The sequence below is a fragment of the Opisthocomus hoazin genome, chromosome 2 (assembly GCF_030867145.1).
Source record: "Opisthocomus hoazin isolate bOpiHoa1 chromosome 2, bOpiHoa1.hap1, whole genome shotgun sequence".
NCBI lineage: Eukaryota > Metazoa > Chordata > Aves > Opisthocomiformes > Opisthocomidae > Opisthocomus > Opisthocomus hoazin.
Window position 1 is genome coordinate 80,649,535 of NC_134415.1, and position 21,434 is coordinate 80,670,968.

A 21,434-nucleotide genomic window follows, 5' to 3' on the forward strand; every position below is an offset into this window, starting at 1 on the left:
AGACAAGCCAAGCTTTGAGAACGTGCCATTCTGCATGGAGAGTTCTAGGCTTTCCTATGCACTGAAATCAGCACACAGTGGAACGCCAAGAACTTTTAAAGCAGAGCAGCACCGATTTCTCTCTGCTAACTTCTCGTACAGATGCTCTTCGCTTTCATTAAGGGTGCACTTTTGCAGTGCTGCTTATTTCACTGGCAGCGAGTATTACACTGCACACGCATGCTGCGGCTTGTTACACATTAACATTTCTGTTTAGACAAGCTCTCAGCTAGGGCTGTCAAAATGCATCGTTCCTAACTCTGCTTAAGGCTACACAAAGACAGCACCATGGCAGCAAGCAAATGCATTTGGTTACAGGTACAAGTAGTCTGTGAACTAGATGGTTCCCTCAGTAAAATATGGCTCAGCAAGAACCTCAAATTTTAAAGCTCACAGGACTGCTTCAGCATTGGACCAAATCACATGGTCCTCATATAGAGAACAAAATGAAAAGAACACCACGACAATAAGTTTTGCGTTAGATTTGCAACTTATTCTGCTATGTAATAAGCAGGGAAGGACCTTCCCCGCTAAATCAACACAAAATCACTACTAATCGATGTAGCCAGTTTTGTTGACTTATTTTCTTGTTATTCCAAAAATAATGCAGACAGTACAGATAGTATGCCAGTGACCAGTTTGGACGCTAATTATAAAAATTATAAAACAACTTAAAATAATTTTTATATAGTAGTTATAGCCTGTATTTGTTAAAATAATTTAGCCAATCCTTCTACGCTGTCTTCTATACTTTAGCTTGAAGTACACTTAGTGCGCAGTTTAAGCAGAACTGCAAAGCCATGTAGCATTATCAAATAGCTTTTATTACAAGTGAAAGTGTAGAGCGATTTCTTTACACAATTGCCGTTGCTGAAGCCTGTGACATGCATCAAGACTGTAACATTGCTTTCAGCTGTATAATATCCCCCCACCCCATTCCAAAATACAAATTAGTACTTGACAATCTCATGTCAGAGTCTACTCACCTGCAGTAAAGGTCTCAGAGAACCTATCTGACAATAGCCACTCACTTTATACCAATCTGGAATTTCATTCGGTGATAACAACATCTGACGCCCCCTGTAATTACTATGCTCATAAATTACCCATCTATAAGAAAAAAAGAAAAGACAGAATGCTTTTACTGCCAAATCCTGCTTTGAAATCAATAAATGAGTTTAATGGAAATCTGTCCCACAAAGTAGTAGTGTTTAGCTTTGGAAAGCCAATGACCTTCTTCTTAACACGTCTTCAAAAATAGTAAAATCATGTCCTGATTTAGATCAACAGCATTAAGATGAATACACTGGAGTTTACATTTTAAAGTCCTGCTATTTAAAAATTAGGAGCTGAATGAAACAAAGCATTTTCTTGCCTTAAAGTGAGAACTCAACTTTTAAGAAATATCTGTTTTCAGAAGGTACTGTGACTCATCAGGGAGCACATATGTATATGCTACATATGCTGTATATGCTAGATTGCTGCACGGGCAGAATGAATGTGAATCTTAATTTGGGCAGGCCTGGCCCACACAGGAAAGAACTACTACGGATGCAGACTGCAACAAGCAAATATTGGAACTGCAACAGGGTGAAGTTCTCTAGGCTATTTTGATAGAGGTTTTATTTCAGAACACCCTTCTTCTTTCCACATACCTGAAAGGGAAAAAGAAGAAGAAGAAAAAAAAAAAGACAGAGAAAGAGAGAGAGAGAGAGAAAGCATATAGAAAAATTTTGTTCAGCATTCCCTAGCATACATCCAACTACGCTTAAAATCACATTGAGAGCAACCTGTCAGAACCTGACTTCTGCTTCTCTGCTGTTGGCACAGGCAGTGAATTACAACTAGACTTTGAAATAGGCTGCAATACAGTGCAATTTACTGAGTTTTCTCACACTGGTTTGCTGGGACTGTCCAATAGCCGTAAGTTTTTGAATACGTGAGCACTCAATACACACATCTTCCTGTTACCTCCTTTCCTCCGACTGATTTGTCAGTACACGTTTACATCCGGAAGAAGCACACTCACCTTAATTTTGGTGCTTTTTCACAGCCTAATACACATCTATCCCCAGATATGAAATTAAGAGAATTATAAATGGATGTCTCTTAGCAAAGGAAGAGAAGATGAAAACCCCTTCAATAGGAAGGCAGTAGAGGCAACAACACTCTGAAACCTGTTTTTTGACCCATTTTGGAAGCTGACACTGCTATAATGAAATCAGAATTTTCCTATCACACTCTGTATGTTTCCAGTGATCGACCAGAAAAAACATATATATACTCTGGACAGGAAACACGTACAATTCATGACTCCACTACCTGAAATCACGGTAAAGAATCTTGGCAAAGAAGTAACTTCATATTTGACTTCATGTTATTTAATGTTATGGAAAGATAATCAATTATATTGTGTTTATGGTGAAGGATACTTAAGAATAGGGCACATGTACCTTTTCTTATGACCTTTATGTTTCAAACTTCAGTGTGCTAAGGAAACTGGCCAACTCATCCAGACAGGGAAAACGTTTTGCTCTACAGATCTGGTATTAGCTCTCCACTTGAGGGCAGCCTTAAGCTATCCAACTGTCTCTCTAGTACACACCTTGGAAATTTACCTCTTCAAAGGAACACATTTAAATGCAAAGCAATAGTAACATGGATCTATTGTTAAAAAAATAAGTCACGTTCTTCAAGTTAAAAAAAAACAAAACCCTGAACACATACTTGGGACACATATCCTGGAGGTAGAGGTTAATAACAGTAAGAACACAAAAAAGAGGAATTTAACGTATCTGCTGGAACACTGGAAAAAGATAGCACAGTAGTTTTCAAAATGCTTTCAGATACTTTTTAAACTTCATCACAGACTTTTTTGTTACATGATCTTCAAAAGTAAATTTAGAGAACACAACTGCTTAAAAATAGCTAAAAAATTTAACTGCTAGATTTACAACCAAGAGTCTGTCCCAGTTCCTGAAGTAAAAGAGATTATTACTAATGCCAAAAGGGGCCAGATCATGATCTGATTGTACCACCCTGTCCATAATATCTAAGTAAAAGGATGAATGTGAAGACTTACTAAAACACCTTGAACTCAGATCACAAACTGAATGTTTTGGTTTTTTTTTTATGATTGAGACCTAAATTAAGAGCACAGAAGTTAGTTTCAAGGATGCTATGCAAGCTGGCTTTTATAACAAGGCATGAGAGAAGACACCAGTTTCTTTGTGAGTTTTACTCAAATTCATTTGAGCTTCTAGCACAGGGCACCAGTCAGTGGTAACATGCTGTTGAAACAGGATGTGAAAAGGTTCTGTAAGAAGATACCTGCATTAATGCACTGCACACATCATGGTATTTTAATTTTATACTCCTTGATTTACAACACCTGTAATTCTTCTGTTGAGTAAGTACATCATTCTAAAGAATCAAGAAGTGATTTTAAACTTACATGCCACCAAGGACTTGAACTGAAGCTATTCGAGGACTGTATCCCAGGAACTGGAGATTTAAGATTTCTGTACTGAATTCTACTTTCTTTCCTTGGAAACCCACTTTTTCAAACAGAACTATGCACGGCTCAGACAGCTCCTGCAAAAGGAAGATGAGCACTTTTATAGGATGTTAGAACTCCAGATGGTGACTGTGAAAATCATTACTCCACACAGCCCTTTTCTTTCAGAGGTTTCTTCTTGATTGTTGAAGATCAAAGTCCCTGAATAACGGTTTTGCTCTGCAACAGGTTAACTAGGAGAAATTTAAAAAGTAATAAAAAGCCCTTATACAAAACACACAAGGGATCTTCTTGCATGGAACACAAAACTTCCTTATCTTACAGCACACACAAATGTCTCTATGGTCTATTCTTGCACAGTATCTTAAGTATGTTTTAAAGTACATTTTAATTAATGCCATATCCCTCTTCCATTGCACTAAACCCCACTCATTGTAGGAATTTTCATCTTCAGACCTGAACACACTCCATAATATTGATTCAATGATACTGATTTCTACAGCTTCAAATGATGCAGCCTTGTCAGCACTGCTTATCACTTATTCCTCTCATTTTTAACCCTTACAGTAGGTTATAGCAACATCGATCTCTGACTAGACAGAAGCTCCAAGATTCGTATTTCTGAGGTGAAATTCATGACTCAAGAGAAAACTGTAACATCTGAATCCTCCAAATTGCTGTGGGGAGATGATTTTTCTACCTCTCTCTCAAAACACTTCCCGTGTCAAAGTGGTTCTGCCCACACGAAGCTCCCTGCATCACTGAATCCATTTAAATTTCTTCTGGATAATGAACCACGGACTCTTTTCTGTGTGGAAAGGTATCTGTAGTGGGCTGGAAATAACCTCTCACAATTTTAAGGCCTTCCCCTGGAAGCTGGAAGGTAAGTGTTTGAAACCCCTTGGGGTAAAGCCAGTTAAGCCCCAGTGTCCCCGTGTTACAGTTCACACTCACAGACAGAAACGACCCTGCCACTCCCTTTCTCGCAAGTCCTCCAGCAGCGACTGCACACAACCAGTGCCGCAACCAGAAGAGCTCCTTCCTGCTGGCGCATGTTTGGCATGCTCAAAACACATCAACTGGATCGGGAACACCTGACACGACATGAAGTCTCAACAGACTCGTATCTGGCCTCAGGCACGGGAACAGGCCCTCCTGGGCAGAGGTGGCTCTGTACACACACAGCAGCGGATATCCGTGCTTCCGTGTGACTTCATTGGGCACAACCTCATGTCTACCAGTTTCTAGACAGTGCTTAAATCCTTCTTTAATCTTCCTTTAGATGTTTAAGGGCCCAGACGACAACGTTGCAGGAGTGTCGCCATTATCTCGGCAGCAGTCCAGGTTACCACACAGCAGTTGAGCCATGCTTCCTCATTGCAGGCATGCTGCCGGGCTGCGGGAAACGCCAGGAGAGGCCTTTCAGCTTCCCCCAAAATCAGAGTACACTCATCCCCACCGTCACAGGCTAACACCAGTTAGACTGCCGTGTGTCATCATGGGTAAAGAGCCCAAGAGGAACAGTCGCACCATGAGGACGTCCCGGTGTCTCTGACTCCTCTGCCCTTTTACAGACCTGCACTTGCATCCCGAGACACACAACTGGTCAGGCAGCAGCCCTTGAGCCATATACAATGCTTCAGAAATAAGCTACTTGCAAAGAAAACACACAGACAGAAAAGGAAATCCTCCAATTTTCTGCCACACCTTCCACTGTGGGCATTTTTTAGATCCAGCAGCAACACTGTTATATAAAACGTTCCCCACAGAGAAGCGCAAGGCCGGGTTTTCATTCAATACTTCCCATGTACTGCACTGTACAAAGCTGGTGCTCCTGTGTGTCTACATTTAGTTATTTCAGAGAGCTGCTTATTAAAAAGGAGTATTTTCAGCACGACTGTTCAAGCATGACCCACATTCACAGTTGTTTTTATAGCATGTTCAGGAAAAAGAACACGTAGGAAATTCAGGAAGGAAAAAACGCAATTTTCTATCTGCAACACAGCTATGTAGAGCATGCAAAGCAAGTACAATCAGGCAAAGATACAGTGGTATACAAAAAAATCCAAAACCTTGAGCTTATGAAGAAAAGCCCTTTTAACTTTCACTTCCAAGTTTATCAAGTATCCCTTTCACTTCATTTTTTTTATGGTCCCTTAGAAATGGATCCCTGCAAAGGGGAGTTGAACTAGGTAAGTATAGTAACGTGACACGTTAAAAGAGCAAAGGTGCTTCTTGTATAGATATGTCGCAGGAAGATCATTGGGAAAGTTATGAGAATGGCAGATGGTGGGGAGGAATTAAGATTGGCACTGCCAGAAAGCCAGTCCCAAAATAAATCTCACAGGTGAAACCAGTATCTGGAATAATAAGGTTCAAGCTTTTGTAAAAACTATGAAAAATGAACAGTATGATATGATCATTTCCACCTAACTTCTTGTTCTCTGTATTCTGGTTTGCTAATAAACCGCTGAGCAAAGCAACCTATTTTCTTCTCCTCTGCAGGTAGGAAGCTTCTGCAGAAGGAAGCAGCAGCATGTGACTTGCAGACAGACACAGCTCTGTGCTGCTGTCTGAAGTGGGATAAATTGTAGGGCTACAACAAGTTTCAGAAGTTATAAGAGCTTAAAGAGGCACATAACTGGCATTTGGCTGTTTTAACACAACAGTCCCTGTCACAAATAATAAATCTTCCGAAAGCAAGCGGATCCTTCCAGCTTGAAACAAGCATTTTAAACCCAAGAACTTGATACTGACATGTACAAAAGAGCCTATTTTAATTCATGGTAATCACTCAGCAAGCTTGGCTGGAAACACTGCTATTGTTTTTAATAGGATCTGTCTACTGGACAGCCAAAGAGTTCAGAAGGCAGACATACTTGCTGCAGATGTTTGTTTACATGGTACATCAAAATGCTCCAGAGACATGAAAGAGGATGACACATTTTAGTTCTCCTTCGTCAACTGCTACATCACTGACGGGTTACCAAAATTACAGTGGAGTGCAATAAAATTGCCAAATTCAAAGAAGAGAGTCAATAGTGTACTCCTCCTTTTTTAAAATGAGTACCATCTCTTCATATTGCTGTAAGTTCCTGGATTCTTGACCACATTTTACTAGTAATTACTTTGATCTTAAAAGGTATTTGCAGATTCCATAAGTGATCCATCATAATGATTGGTTATAGGCTTGAGCAAACTCGTTCCTCATCACCGATGAGTTACAAAATATGTAAATGTTGTTTAGTTTATATCCACCACACATAACAACACTGTCTGATTTTGCCAAATGGCATTGGGTGTTGCTTTACTTTATCCAGAAGGGCACATTATTTCGTGATTAACTCAAATTGCATTTCCCTAATGATAGCAAGTGTTTTATAATTACATGTATTTCATGCAAAGTTGCTTAGTTAAGTCTGCTTTTTTTAATATGCATAAAAATCAGGGTCCACAGTACAGATATTTCTTCACACTGTCCTACTGACAGTTCTCAAGCCACTCTAAGCGGTCTCTCCTACTGGGAAATAAAGAGTCTATCTGACACATCTTTGACTTTTTTTTACAGAAGTCCTTTTACAAGCTGTTATCAAGAACAGTGATACCAGGCAGCTGCTTCTGTGATGTCCTCTCCTTTGCAAAAACAGCACAGGGGTCCAAAAAACTGACTGCAGATAGGACATTTAACTGCTACTGCATGGGGGGGGAGGCGGGGAGCGGAATACTCCTCTGCTGTCTGTGCATCTCTAGCTGTTGCAAAAAACGGGGAGGTCAGAGTCATCAGTGTCCTTAGCTTTACTTTACAATATTTCTAATAACTTTACTTACAATATTTATAATCCGTAAAGATTTTAGAACTGCGTCGGGTGGACAACCCATCGCCATCAGATCAGGATAGATTCCTTCTTCTAACACATACTGGTTACCGGAGAATTCTTCTTGGTCATACATTATGCAGCTGCAGAAAGAAGTAGAAGAAATTGCCTCTTAAGAATTCTGGGCAAGTAAAACGATGCTAGTGTTCTCAGTCTTTAGCAAGAGCTACTGACAGAAACATTATTTACAATGTTTTGTCCTGACAAACTAAAGATTGATGTGCAAACTGCAAAGCATTGTTCTCTGTAAGTCCCCACAGGTGAAAACACTTCAGGTGTTGGAAAGCTTTTTAAAAAACTTTCACCATTTTAGTGGTTTTGCAATATTCATTCAATATAACTTACCTGCCATCTAAAATTTTTGAAGATTTCACAGCAAATGAAGCAATACATCTTGTGTTTTTTTCAAATATTTGGCAGTTACCCTTGAAATCAGGCTCTGAAAATAACTGGACCTTTAAAAAGTTACAAACATATTTAAAAACAATTCGTTCTTCAACCTTCAGTAACATGTCTCTACCATTATTTCTGTAACTAGATTAAAACATACTTAAAACACCCAGACTTCCTCAGTTACATATATTTTTTGTCACCTCTTTAGTGTTGCCAACCTTGTTCAAGACTGCAAGGTAACAATACCAAAAATTACTTTTGGCTATAAACCACTCACTAACATACAAAATAATTAAAACAACATTAACAAAGATAACTCCTTGGACGATCTGCTGGAGAAGTGTCCTGGTTTCAGCTGGGACAGAGTTAATTTTCTCCCAGTAGCTGCTGTGCTTTGGATTCAGTATGAGAAGAATGTTGATAACACACTGATGTTTTTAGCTGTTGCTAAGAAATCAAAGACTTTTTTCAGTTTCCCATGTTTGGCTAATAAGCAGGTGTGCAGGAGCTGGGAGGGAGCACAGCCAGGCAGCCAGCCCAAGCTGGCCGATGGAAATATTCCATACCATGGACGTCATGCTCAGTTTATGAATGGGGGTTGGCTGAAGGGCAGGAATCCACAAGTTCTGCAATCGCTGCTTGGGATGGCAATCGATCACCGGGTGGTGAGAAACTGTATCGTGCATTACTTGTTTTGTATATTTGTTGTTATTATTATCATCATTATTCTCTCTTCCTTTTTCTGTCCTATTAAATTGTCTTTATTTTAGCCCATGAGTTTTACTTTTTGTCCATTCTCGAAGGAGCGAGTGAGTGGCTGCGTGGTCCCAGTTGCTGGCGAGCAGCTGCATGGTCCTAGGTGCTGGCTGGGGCTAAACCCCAAGAAGATTTCTAAATTCCCACAGAATGGCCAGAATAGGCACATCTTTAGTAAAGGGCCATAAACGGTTTTGTTTCAGATTATGAATCCATTTAATCTCCAGAATACATACCCTTCCCACTAAATGAAACTATGTGTCTCTCAGAACATAAATGGTGGATTATCTTGGCAAAGGACTCAGCCAGCCAGTGTGCCAACAGGCATGGCATATATTCCCAGGGCAGATGGGCTGTATGTGCGTTTTACAGCTATAGTTACAGTCACATCAGTTGTTCTTTCTCTGCTCAGAGGATAAGGGAGGATACGTTACTCAGAGTCTTTTGTCCTTGTTAAAAAGAAAAAAAAATTCTGAGCAGCAAACCTGCTAATTTGGTTAGAGGATAATTAACCCTGATCACACAGAAGTCATTCACATTATCACATGCCTACCAGCTTTATTCACTCTTAACAGAGATACGAGTGTGGGCATGTACAGCGTTCTCCAAAGAGGAACATGCTGACGAGGGGTGCAGTCTGTTGACTACAAGCCATTACTTCTTTGTTTCCTTAGGAATGACTTCTTAACAGGCACATAATATAGAGATTTAAATACTTTTTCCTGCACATAGCTGAAAATAAGCAGCCTTGAGATTTTTACTCCCCACAGTTTATACATTATCCCTATGCAGGAGATTCCAGAGAGGCATGCTACTAACCAAGAATGCAAAATGAAACAGTTAGTTCTCCCTAGTTTTTAATTCCATGACATACTCACCATTTTGACTGAAATGAAACAAAAGTAACTTTGTACGGTGACAAATATGGAAGGGTTCAGAATTACAAAAGGATAAAAAAGCCACCCATTAGCCTCACTGTCAAAACTACGTACTAGTAGTTGCACACAGGAGACAGTCCAATGTAAAAATCTGCGAACTCACCAAAGAGACAAGTTCTCCCTACCATTTCCTTCTCATAGTTATTGACAAAGATGGCCCTAACTTTTAAGCAGAACTCAACAGTATTTGTAAGTGAATGAGATTCCCTTAAAGTGCAACCACCTTTAGCAGAACTGTTAACCAAAGAACTAGGTTCAAAAGGCATTAAGTCACAACAATACCATGAACAACAACATCTTACTTGCAGAGTCCTCGCCTGAGCAACAGACTCCAGGTACCTGCACCTCTGCATAGAGGGCTGTGGGCTCCGGCTCCTCAGAACAATCACCGATACACCAAAACAGCTCACTTGCTGAACCAAAACATTGCCTGTGCCCTGAGAAAGTTCTGATGGCAGCTGTGTATGAAATCCCACCTTCCTCAGGCCTTAATGTGCCTTACTTGAGAGTTTTGGAGAACAGCCTTCCTTCACCTGCAGTTCTCACTTTTTGTCTGACTAGTCAACCATCTGTGCAAAAACCTGGGTTTTAACAGTAGACAAAAAGCCACTTCTTTATTTACACACGTGATAGACATTACACAGTATGTTTCATGCACTTAGAGAAGCATCTTACCTTGACTTTACCCCTTTCACTTCCAACAATATCCTGCAAAAGTTTGGAGGAGGGAAAAAAAGGGAAAAAAATATTTTCAACAGTGATAAAATAACAAACACAAAAAAGTTTACTATTAATTATTGTTTAAAGAATGTAAATTAACCAAATTTGATAGAAAAAGTATAGCTCCAAATACTTCAGAATAAACTTGCAAAACAAGCATAAAACAAACTCCTTACCATAACGATGGGCTGAACTGAAGATATTTTGCAATTCTTTCCCCCCCATGCCTCAATGCTGGGATATAGCCCTTTAGCCAGTATATACTGCTCCCCTGTAAACTCAGGATTCTCGTAAGCCACCCACCTAAGACAGAGAGAAAAGGGCGATGGGCAGAAGTCACACTACTTTTCCAAAATACAGATGTGTATATTCATTATTGTATTAATGTAAGAACAAATAAAAATTTCTCCCTTCAAGTGCCGAACTGTGAATGCTATTAAAACCCTAAACAAACCCGTGTATCTGATACTCCAAAATCCATGCAAATTTCACTTCCATTCACCCTGCTATGTCAATATCAATCAGAGTGAATCAGCTACAGCAGACCACACGTTCAAGTATATCATCTGCTAGATATCCTAACAGCCGTCTCAAACATTTTGAGATGTTTCACAATCCTGTTATTTTATCTAGATCAAGCTCTTCTCCAGATAAAGACAGATATCAGAATACTTTTTTTTGGATAAAACTAACTTTCAGAGTCATCTGGGCAGTAAAGATAGGAATACCAAAATTTAATGTTGCCTGTACCTACAGTTCAGTTGCGTTTAAGCAAAGACACATCCCAACAGAAAACTGAGTTGCAACAACAAGCACATATGCTAATGAGAGCAGGCTGCTCCCTGCTAGGAATCACAGACATCAGCAGGAAGAACATCCTTGGAAGTTAAGCATTAAAACCATCACAAATTTGACCAGATTAATGTATTTAAATTCAAAGCCATTATTATGACTACTCAGTCATATCTTGCGCCTGACACAGGCCACAAACTCAAATTTCTGCATCAAGCCCGTAACTTCTCAGTCAGAATATGCCTCTTTGAAAGATGCTGAACTTATGAAATACACACTTGAAGTATTAGAAAAGCAACCAAATCACTACATATATCTCTCCGATGTTCAATCACCCCTGCAGCGCTTTATCTTAGTCTGAAGCATCTCCTAATCAGCTAGTCTTCCTATGCGCAGTCTACTACATTCAATAAACCTTCTATTATGGCGTTCTTCTAACCCTGGCTCCATACTGAAAGCATTCCCGCATCAGCACTACCTTTGGCTTTGTGATAACCTGCCTATCTTCCGCTGCCTTTCACCGCTACACTTCCAAACTTTCCCATAAATACATTCTGGCTCTTTTTTAAACTCATCCTTTTTTTGTTTGTTTTTTTCATTTCTGAGTGCAGATATTAGAGCTAGCCACAGTAATAGCTGAGTTTCATTCATTATATTTATGCAGGGATCAGGACATCCTGCTGGTTCCTCATTCTACAAGATAATCTTCTACTCATAGTCAACCAGCTTTTAATTTTAGCCAATGTGTTGCACAATGAGCGTACGCTAGGTTACACCAAAACCCACTTGCAGCACAGTCTTCTTACAGAGCTTCAACACTAATGAAAAATTTCACATCATAAAGCAATAAAATGATACGGAACTTCTAATCTGCAGTGGTGGCTAACTCTCACCATCTAAATTCATCATAAAATTTGTGTGTGTCGAGCAACTAGATTCTATAAAGCTGCAGTTTTATTCCAAGAACAAATGCCAGAGTCTCTGCAGATACAAGAAGTGCGATAATTTCAAACTGAAATAAAGCTGCATCAACTTGTATGTGCTGAGAGTATAAAATCTGTATTACTTTGTCCATGGCAAACGCTCGCACAGTGATTCACATTTATCACTATTCACATCTCTTGGTTTGCCTCAGATATAATCAATTATTCTAACTTGTTATGCACTAATTACTTAAGGCATATTTCAAGGCACATTTCAAAATCACCTCACAGTAATTCATCAAAGAGACATTGGTATGTACAACAAATCGAGCAGACAGTTCAGATGTCGCAGGTGTGTCTATACCTGTATGCCACATGTACCAAAAGCTGTGAAAATGAGGTCTCCATAACCAATTTCTTCAGCAGACATTCATTAGATTTTTCAGTGCACAAATGCCAGCATATCACTACAGTGCATGATAGTTTAACTTGATTGACATCTATGCAAACAAGCATTTCTGGTATTAAGCGAATGATAAAACATACCAAATGCCTCCTAAGAATCTCTCCATAGCAGTCATTTAGTTTCCCCCCACCTAAAAAGAGCCCTGAATACAGAAGTTATCAACATATCTCGCTTTAAGCACATGTTTACGTTGAAATCAATGAGATTTAAGTACGTAAGTACCACTCTCCCATGCAGGTCAGCCCATGGCGTTAAGAGAGTTTCTTGAGTCAAGGCTCACTGGTGAAATACTTGTGCTTTTCCACTTCATTCAGAAGTCCATACAAGCTGCTGAGAGTAGCAATAACAACATCAAGGACAGACAGCTGAATTCAGTACCAGCTAAACCTGTCAGACCTCAAGACTATCCCTAGGAAGCAGCACGGCCTTAATACAACTTCTGACTAATAGAAAAGCCTGAAGAGCAAGACATTGCCTCCATATCTGAGCAAGAGAGTCACATCCCACCTGCCAGGCACCACAAGAACTGAAGTACTGCTCTGCAGCATGGCAACAACATCCCTGCCCCACGGGGAGCGAGTTCTTCTAACACAACAGTTTTTGTAACCCCCAGCCCTACAAATTGCCTTCCTTAGGCTGAGCAACAGCCTCATCCCAGGTTGCTGTCAGCGTGGTGCTGGAGACCTTCAGTTCCCTGCACCATCCATGCCCCTGGAACCAGAGATGTAGAGAAAAGCACCATTTATGCATTGTTAGTACTATTACACACACAGCATCCTTCCCCACAGCCTTCTATATACAATGTCTAGAAAGCACGTTTCCAAATGGAGTCTGGAAGAACAGCCACGACAAGAACCCAAACACAGATAACTTGCCAAAAATCAGCTTTGCTCATGGTTAAACCTAACTTTACCTAACTTCATATTTTAAAACATTGGCCATTTCTCATCACGTATGCTCTTTCTAATGTTATCTGAGAGGAGCAATCTCTGTTTTTGCATTGCTCAGACTCATCTTACGATAGGACAGACTACCTAAATCCTGGAAGGACCTTCTCTCTCAGCTACAGCAGAAATGGCAATACCTTCATTAACCTAAGTGGCATAGTTTTAAAAAGTAAGCTTTTAGGCACAGAAGCACTCCTTCAGGTCTGATATTGAATCCACAATCTTTAAAAACTGAAATACTACGTGGAGACAACAGGTTTAAATTGGCCTACACGTGCTAATCACACACAGCCCAGGGACCTGTAAACTTTAGTTTCATGACTCCTTGAAAGGTTTTTTTGAAGGTCAGTTCAGCTCAGTTCAGAGATGGAGGGAAGTGGAAGCTTTGTTTGAGATATTCTCGCATGGGGCACTACTCAAGGCCTCTTGCCCTTTTCAGCTCCCAGGGGAGGTTTGCTCTTGTGTGTTGTTTTACTTTCACCCATGTTACCTTCCCAAGTGCATCTAGATTAAATTTACTACATTCTGGCTCCTGTATATGAACTACTCATCACCTAGTAATTTCCTTAATATCACTATCCATATGTACACCAGAAACAGCCAAATCTGCACTGTGGACTAATCACTTGAAAATTAGGGGAAAACCAGGCTGATTACAGGACCACAGTAAAACAAATACCTATGTAAAAAAAAAAATCTGGGAAAGATCTTCCACCAAGTTCAAAAAGGATCAACTAAAAGACAGGGGCTTTTTCAGTGTTTTTGGCAAAAGTTCAGTGTTATGGATAAAGAAAAGGCACATTTCAAACATGCAATTCCTGTGATTTTGATCGCTATTAAATGTAAGCTTGAAGAGCTTTTAAGCAGAGAGGAAATCAAAGTTGTACAACAGTTGATTTTAGTACTTGTTTAAACTTGTAAAGGGTGTTACCTGTTGCTAGTAAATACTTCAATTTTCTGCCACTTAAAATTCCGCCAGTTTGGAAATAAAGATTAAACCCTACTGAAAGGCCTCTCCTATTTTCAGGCAGTTTAGATTGCTTTCTCCCACCCCAATGGCAGAAGAATAAAATATCCTGGATGTTATGGTTGGTCAATCTCTGAAGAATGCTCAAGGGTAAAACATTTTAACTTTTGAAGAAGTCAATCCTCACCACCTCAGGACATGTTTTTCAGAATGTCTTTACAATGAATTTAGCAAAGATGTTAAAATATTGCTTGGAAACATTCTTCAAAAACACAATAGCTGAAAATTTTAATGCAGCTAGCGCTCAATTACGCCAAAAGGGAAGATTCACTGCCCAAATGCAGAGCTGAGCTGTCTTCAGCATACAGTTTAGAGACGCAGTTTAGCTTAGAACTTGTTCAGTAGTATCTATGCACTGCAGTGTCAGGCTTTCTTTTCTTTGATATACCCTTTAAATTACGGAGCAATCAAAACAATTATGTGGGAAATACAGATTATCTGTTATCTGCTACTGATGTATCTGCTTACCCCAGATACCTGTAGTTAAAAAATTGCTACGAAAGGTTCATGGCTTCTTACATTTTTGACTTTTTTTTTTAATTAAGTATTTTCAACACGATACCAGGAAGGCTACTTCAAAATCTTACGACAAGCTTTTACTGAATCTGTCACAGTTCATTATGACATCATCTACATTACAGTCTAAACAGCTCAGGAAATTGCTCAAGGGATTATTCATCGCTCTATGACTGATTTCTTGGAAGGAAAGACATAAAAATTTTCTACCTGAACAGTTACTTAACACTTAAAATGAAGCATTTTATTACCAAGTATGACTTAATGTGAATCTTTCAACCTTTCTGACACATTAGCATTTAGTAAGAACACCACCCCAAAACCCCCAAACACTCACAACCTCTTTGGAAACAAAAGGGTCATACAAGACTCCTAAGAGCTGAAAGCTAGTCACCTGTTACCAGCAACGCATCTAAATTTTTAAAAAGCTTATTCCTACAAATTACATCTTTAAGAGACTACAAGGGGAGATTACAGGAGCAGCAGCGGAGTCTGTGGGACGAGCATTGTCTATAATGACTTCTAGCCGCCTTTGCCATCAGAGTATTAGAGTCACTCTTAATTACTAGAGCGCTCAAACTCAAGTATGATTCCTATCTCAGCTGCAACAGACGTCTACCAGAACAACTACACAAAGGACATGATAGGTAACCCACAATTTGCTTCCCAGCCTGCAGAGGTGACTCTTTCCCATGAATCTCCCTTGCATATTACAGCAGACAAAAGGGCACAGTGGCTTCAAAGTTCACCAGGCAGAAAAAAACCTGCTGTCGCACCATATTCATATAAAAATTAAAAGCATTCCTCTGGAACACACTGAGCTTGATTCTACAACCTTTATCCAGACAAAACTTGCAGAGATATCACACAGGTAAGATACAGAAAGATTGAAGGTGTGGCTGAGTAAGGCAGAGCTTTCAGCAAGTCACCTGCATACCAGGCAGGGAGAGAGACTGTATGTCTCATGCTCTTTTGGTTCTACTACTTTCAGTAAATTTTGTATATTTGGATACATGATTGCTAATACTTGTCTGTAGTTCAAAAATACGCTGATGCAGTCTGCAAGGCTGTGAAACTTAATCTGCAACTGATGTACTAAACAAATCAAACAGCAAAGTCTATCAACTTATCAACTGCGTGTGACAACACATGTGGCACAAAGAGTAAGAGCTGTTAATGGCCAAGTCAATGCAAAGGTTTGGGAACAACTGCGTTAAAAAAAAAAACAATGAAAAACAATGCCATGGTACTAAAACACTATTAACCTATAGGATTCACTGCAAAAGCAACGTTACTTTTCAGAACAGTTAAAAGTCTCCTTAATATCTGAATGTATTGGTGAGCATGGTATGAGTTATCTCCATTTTACACACAACTGAGAGAAAGGGCAATGGATTTGCCTCTGGTCAAACACAAGAAGCCTGGAATTTAGTTTCAAAACTGGAAATCAGTTCCATAAAAATTTTGCTGTTGAAACGCTTTAAAAAAAAACATACAGCCATGAGAACATGCTATTTCTACCTCTCCAATGAAATTTTATCTCATACTTTCATACCCTGTGTATCAGTAAGTCAACATGTCCTACCATGACAAGGAAACACATTTACTGTACTTATTCACAGAAACTTTACTTTTCATATTCTGCAGTCAAGGGCAGAAAATTTTACCTGAAGACTCCACACAGACATTAGAAGTCAGCGTGCTGAAAAGCATCTGCAAATACTATTAAACTCTAAAAAGAATAGCACATTTAAAATTAAGCAACGATTAAAAATATCACTTACACGCCACTTAGCACATTTATAGACTGTGTCCTCAGCCCATATCCAGTGTCCTTCAGATTGGAAATAATTCCCAACACATTAATATTGGAACCCTTTGATCCAAAGTCCTTTTCACTGTACATTATCATATGGGAGCTTGTGAAGTCCTGTTAAAACAGAAGGAAGCGTCATAAGGAAAATGCAACATGACATCTCGGTGCACTCAGGAGATGCCTACCATATGTTCTTGGAACTTACGCCAACAATCGGTCGCAGCGACTGCAACTGTTCATCATAGCCACCCCAGTCCATCCAATCCCGATACGCTCCTTCCTCCAGCAAGTACTGATGGCCTTCAAACCCAGGCTTCTCATAAGCAACCCAACTAAACAACAACAACAGCAGAGTTTGCGTGTGAAAATGGACAACTGCCACTCCATGGTGTTATGTAGCAGATACAGATGTGTGAAATTTGTTCTTTGGCTGTGAATATTTGCAAATTTAACCCAGGCATACATCTAGAGACAAAAACTAGGAAAACAGAGAAAATACACGGGTACTGAATTTGTCCACTGCAATTTCCAGCCTATGGAGCAACTACTTCAGCTGAAGGGAAAATACTGCTGGTGCTTTCCCACACTTACACTCCTCCCAGCACTTTCATGGATCCCACTGATGTAAGTGGAAGTCTTGTCTTTTCTTCTGATTTCTTGTCATCAAGCATAAAAATCTCTGATTCTACTTCCACATGTCTCCCTTCAAAAAAAGGCTTCTCATAAATGATTACCTGTAGTGGAAATGAAGAAAAATCGCAGAGAGCAAGATAAATTCCGACAAGAGTTTCTTTTGCAGAGGCACGTAGAGGGAGAAGGCAAGATTATGAAACTAATTAGTGAGATCTCTCCATTCTCTTCAAGGGGTCTTTCCCTTAGAGATGCAACATGAGGGCTTCAAGTTCATTACCCATCTGCATTATCCAGACAGCTGTTAATACTGTCATACATGTATGCAACGGATGCATAAACGCAACTGAAATTGCAGTTTCATGGTGTGGTCACATACAGTAGGACCAGCCACTCAACCATCAATAGTTGGTACATGATCAAGATGTATTTATCTACCCAGGTGTTGTGTTAGAAAATACCTCTGGACAATCAAATATTGACTTTTACCTTTGGCTCTCCACTGAATTCAACTTTGCGACCACCCTGTTAAAAAAAGAAAAAAAAAAAAAAGAAAAAAGAAAAAAAAATAATTTGTCTATACTTAGACAACTCATAGGCAACTGTAAGTCATCAACTCTTCACAAAAAGACAGAATTAAGATGAAACCTTCCTTGAAGCACACAAGTGAAAGTAAGAAGGCAGATTAAAGGCAGAATTGGATGCAATCAAATGTTGAAAGTTCAGTAATTTTATAGACTAAAGATTTTGTTTTTTAAAGGGTTACATTTTTATGAGTCTTGAAAAATCTAGCCACCTTAACACATTATTTCTATCACATAAACACAGGTCACGTAACTTGAAAGTAATAACAGTATTTTACCATTTTCAAGGGCCTCATGGACCTGATGTAGGCTTCCTTCTTCTCCCAGAACGCTAAATTAGGATATTCACCAGGCTCCAACATTAAAGGGACTCCCTGGAAACCAGGTTCTTCATAAATTAGCCATCTAAAAGCAGGAGGGGGGAGGGTGGCGGGAGGAAAGCAAAAGATAAAAAACCCAGAACATTTCTGAACAACAAAGAACAACACAGTATGCTTAAAAAAAGACATCACTGTACCCTTAATAAAAATTTGTTTCTCTACCATCAAACTTGCCAGGTACAAGCTGGCATGCTGGCCAACTTCTATGCCTGTGCAGGAACCACCAATAATGCATGTGTTTTGTTTGAACAGGTGAAAAAAAAAAAAAAAAAAAAAAAAAAAAAAATCAGACAGTTAAGAATTTGACTCTGTCTTATCTGAGGGCAACCCAAGGTTTAGACTGTTTCCAGACTTAAGGTTACTCTGCATTGTTTTTAGAATAGTTTTAAAATATGTAGAACCTATTTTCAAGAAGCTGAAAGATCTCTACTAACACAGACATCGATGTGTTGCAAAATCTGTTCAATGGAGAACTCTAAACTTGTGTTATTTACTAATATGTAGAAAAAACTGACAACTCCTTAGAAATCTACTTCCTCATGGTTTGTATCTGCTATTAGATCTCCTTTGAAAGACATAACTTTCAAAATTCCTGATTGGGATAGCAACAGTACTTTTTCAAAGCTTTTTCAGGACAATCTTAGCCAGTAATCACTTACTAGAAACAAAGAAACATACTGCTGATCTCTGCATAAGGATGGCAATGTATTTCTTCCATTGAAATTTACTTGGCTCTCTGAAATGCAGCATGGAGCAGTATAAAACACATACTAAGCAGGAACAATTTATGCAACCAACTCTTTAATCACGTAAGGATCGTAATGTATAAATCTGGTGATATCAGAAAGATGTTAAAATAATCCATCCCTCTCTCATGATTAAAAGACAGATTCCAAGCTGATGTGAACTGGCACAAGTGGGTATAGTTTCACTGCAGACACATGGATCCAAGATACAAACAAGGTGCTTTAGTTCTATTGCTGTCTACAGCTGAATGTTTGATACATAGTGTGTCCTGTAGCTCCACTGCTCAGTAAACCCTCAACTTCACTGCAAGAATTTAAACACATGGAGGACCAAGGAGAGAGTAGAATCAGAAGATAAAGGTGTATTGACTCATTTTTGTTGGCAGCTTTCAGTAAACAGCAATTAAGCACCAACACTTAGAAACCTTAAGAAGATACAACCACACCCACACGGCAAGGTGACTCAGAATCAGAGCCTCCTTCAACTGCCAATCCAGGGAACTACGTCATGCCTGGAAACTCGAGGGAAGAAAAAACCCTGCAACATGCAAAAAAGCAGCAACATTTTACTGAGTATCTCATGCAAGCAACTGACAGAAGCGACTTCTTTCTACACCAGACTAATGAACTGACGTACCAGAAAGATTATTTTTCAACTATCTATTTAGCTTCCTGGTTCAAATATCAGTCTGCCTTCCCTCAAGTGATCCAAATGCAACAGACAGAAATTAAGACTGTAAGAATTTACACAGATATAGTGCAAAAAACGCTGTCACACTGATGCAAAATAAGGACTGGTCTGAAGTCTGAGATGTGCACGCAGGCTAAACTTCCTTTCCAAAAATTTTGTAATTTCACTATTCACAGAATGCTTTTAAGTGAGGGACAGAAGTGGAAAGCTTGATGAACTCAATTAATAATCAACCTCCAAATAACATAGCTGATTTCATTACCCTTGGCAGACATGTAATTTGGATTAAGCTTGCAGTTCAAGAAAAATAACCTCCTGTCAGAGAACCAACTACCTGGCCATCTTAAAAAATCCCTATGTACCCGAGTGCTTAATTTCTTCCCCAAACCAAGGTATAAAGATTTAATTGGATAAAATACCCATTACCTAACAACTAAAATGCCCCATCTTCATCCATCATGTAGCATATTTGAATATATTTTTGCAGTGGTATCTAACACTTGTCTTTAGTTGGGCAGTTTCTCATAGTTAAATAGACTATTTGCAGCAGGCAAATGCTATCCGTGCCCAAACACAATGCAGCCAACAGGTAATAACCAAGGTCTGTACACCATGTAAAATTCTCTGTAGGACCCAAAAATCACTGAAAGTGATGCCACTCTCACTTTTTCTGAAAGCAGCCTCCTTCTCCTGCATATCGTCCCAGCAGTATTGTGAGGCATATTTTCAGTATCAATTTACAAGCTTGTTTATTAACTTATCAAAACGACCATTGGTACGGTGTCTGGATTGTTACTTAGAGGTCTCCTTCCCTATAAAAGCTTGCTCAGTTCACGACATACGTTGCACTCCTAACTCAGACGGCTAGATATTTTCAGGTGACATAACATAAATGTCCTAAACATCACCATAAAAACATTGATTAAAATGCATTGTGAAACACAAGAATGCTTTCCAGAGTCCACACATGGCACTAGGTCTTAGTTTGTAACACAAAGGCTTGAAAATTTTCTTCTTTTAGTACAATGATTTCAAGTTCAGAGGGAAGCAAGTACGAAATGCAGTCCTATCCTAACAGTTCAGCCCTCCATGCTCACTTGCCTAAATAAGAAAAAACAGGAGAGGCAAACTCATTCCTTTACTACAAATACACAGGGGTTACTCTGTCTTGACTACCTGCAAGCAGAAGAAAAACTGGCTCTAACAAAACATTTTAAGAGGTCAGCCTCTCCAAGAGTGAAGCATTAGAATAATGTACTGTCACAGACTACCAAAATACAGGACTAGAACAAATACAGCCTGCTTGAATGCCTGATATGCGTATCCAATGGTTTAAAACAAATCCCTTTCATAGCAGCACACGTTTGTACAGAACTACGCACTTACACGCCCCAGTGTACTTTGATAGAACAAGTCTTCTGCGTTGTGCCAAACACCCCTGTTTCTTCAGTGTCGTCAAAAAAGGAAGTCACGATTCCTAACCCTTCAGGTTCTGTATACAAATCAATTCGGCAAACCCTGTAATCCTGAAAAATTAAGATTGCCATAATCACTTAATCTGTGCTGTGAGTTCTGTAATTAATGCGGATAACTAAATCAGTTTTGAAATACCCATTTTAAATTGTTTCCCCCCCTTGTCAATTACTACTGCTATAAGACGCCTACAATAGAAGTGTAA

At 39.3% G+C, this 21,434-nt stretch overlaps 1 protein-coding gene across 1 annotated transcript in view; it reads right to left on the bottom strand.

The window, feature by feature from the left end:
• The window catches only part of CRYBG1 (crystallin beta-gamma domain containing 1), a 40,817-nt gene that overhangs the window by 6,255 nt on the left and 13,128 nt on the right, over nt 1-21,434 (bottom strand). The window contains exons 8-19 of the mRNA XM_075447155.1: nt 21,143-21,282; nt 18,218-18,344; nt 17,845-17,880; nt 17,317-17,459; nt 16,931-17,057; nt 16,694-16,839; nt 10,415-10,541; nt 10,194-10,226; nt 7,777-7,886; nt 7,385-7,514; nt 3,494-3,633; nt 1,026-1,149 (exon numbers count right to left, since the gene is read on the bottom strand). Of these exons, the coding sequence (XP_075303270.1) occupies nt 1,026-1,149; nt 3,494-3,633; nt 7,385-7,514; nt 7,777-7,886; nt 10,194-10,226; nt 10,415-10,541; nt 16,694-16,839; nt 16,931-17,057; nt 17,317-17,459; nt 17,845-17,880; nt 18,218-18,344; nt 21,143-21,282 (1,383 nt within the window). The remainder of the gene's footprint in view (nt 1-1,025; nt 1,150-3,493; nt 3,634-7,384; nt 7,515-7,776; nt 7,887-10,193; nt 10,227-10,414; nt 10,542-16,693; nt 16,840-16,930; nt 17,058-17,316; nt 17,460-17,844; nt 17,881-18,217; nt 18,345-21,142; nt 21,283-21,434) is intronic.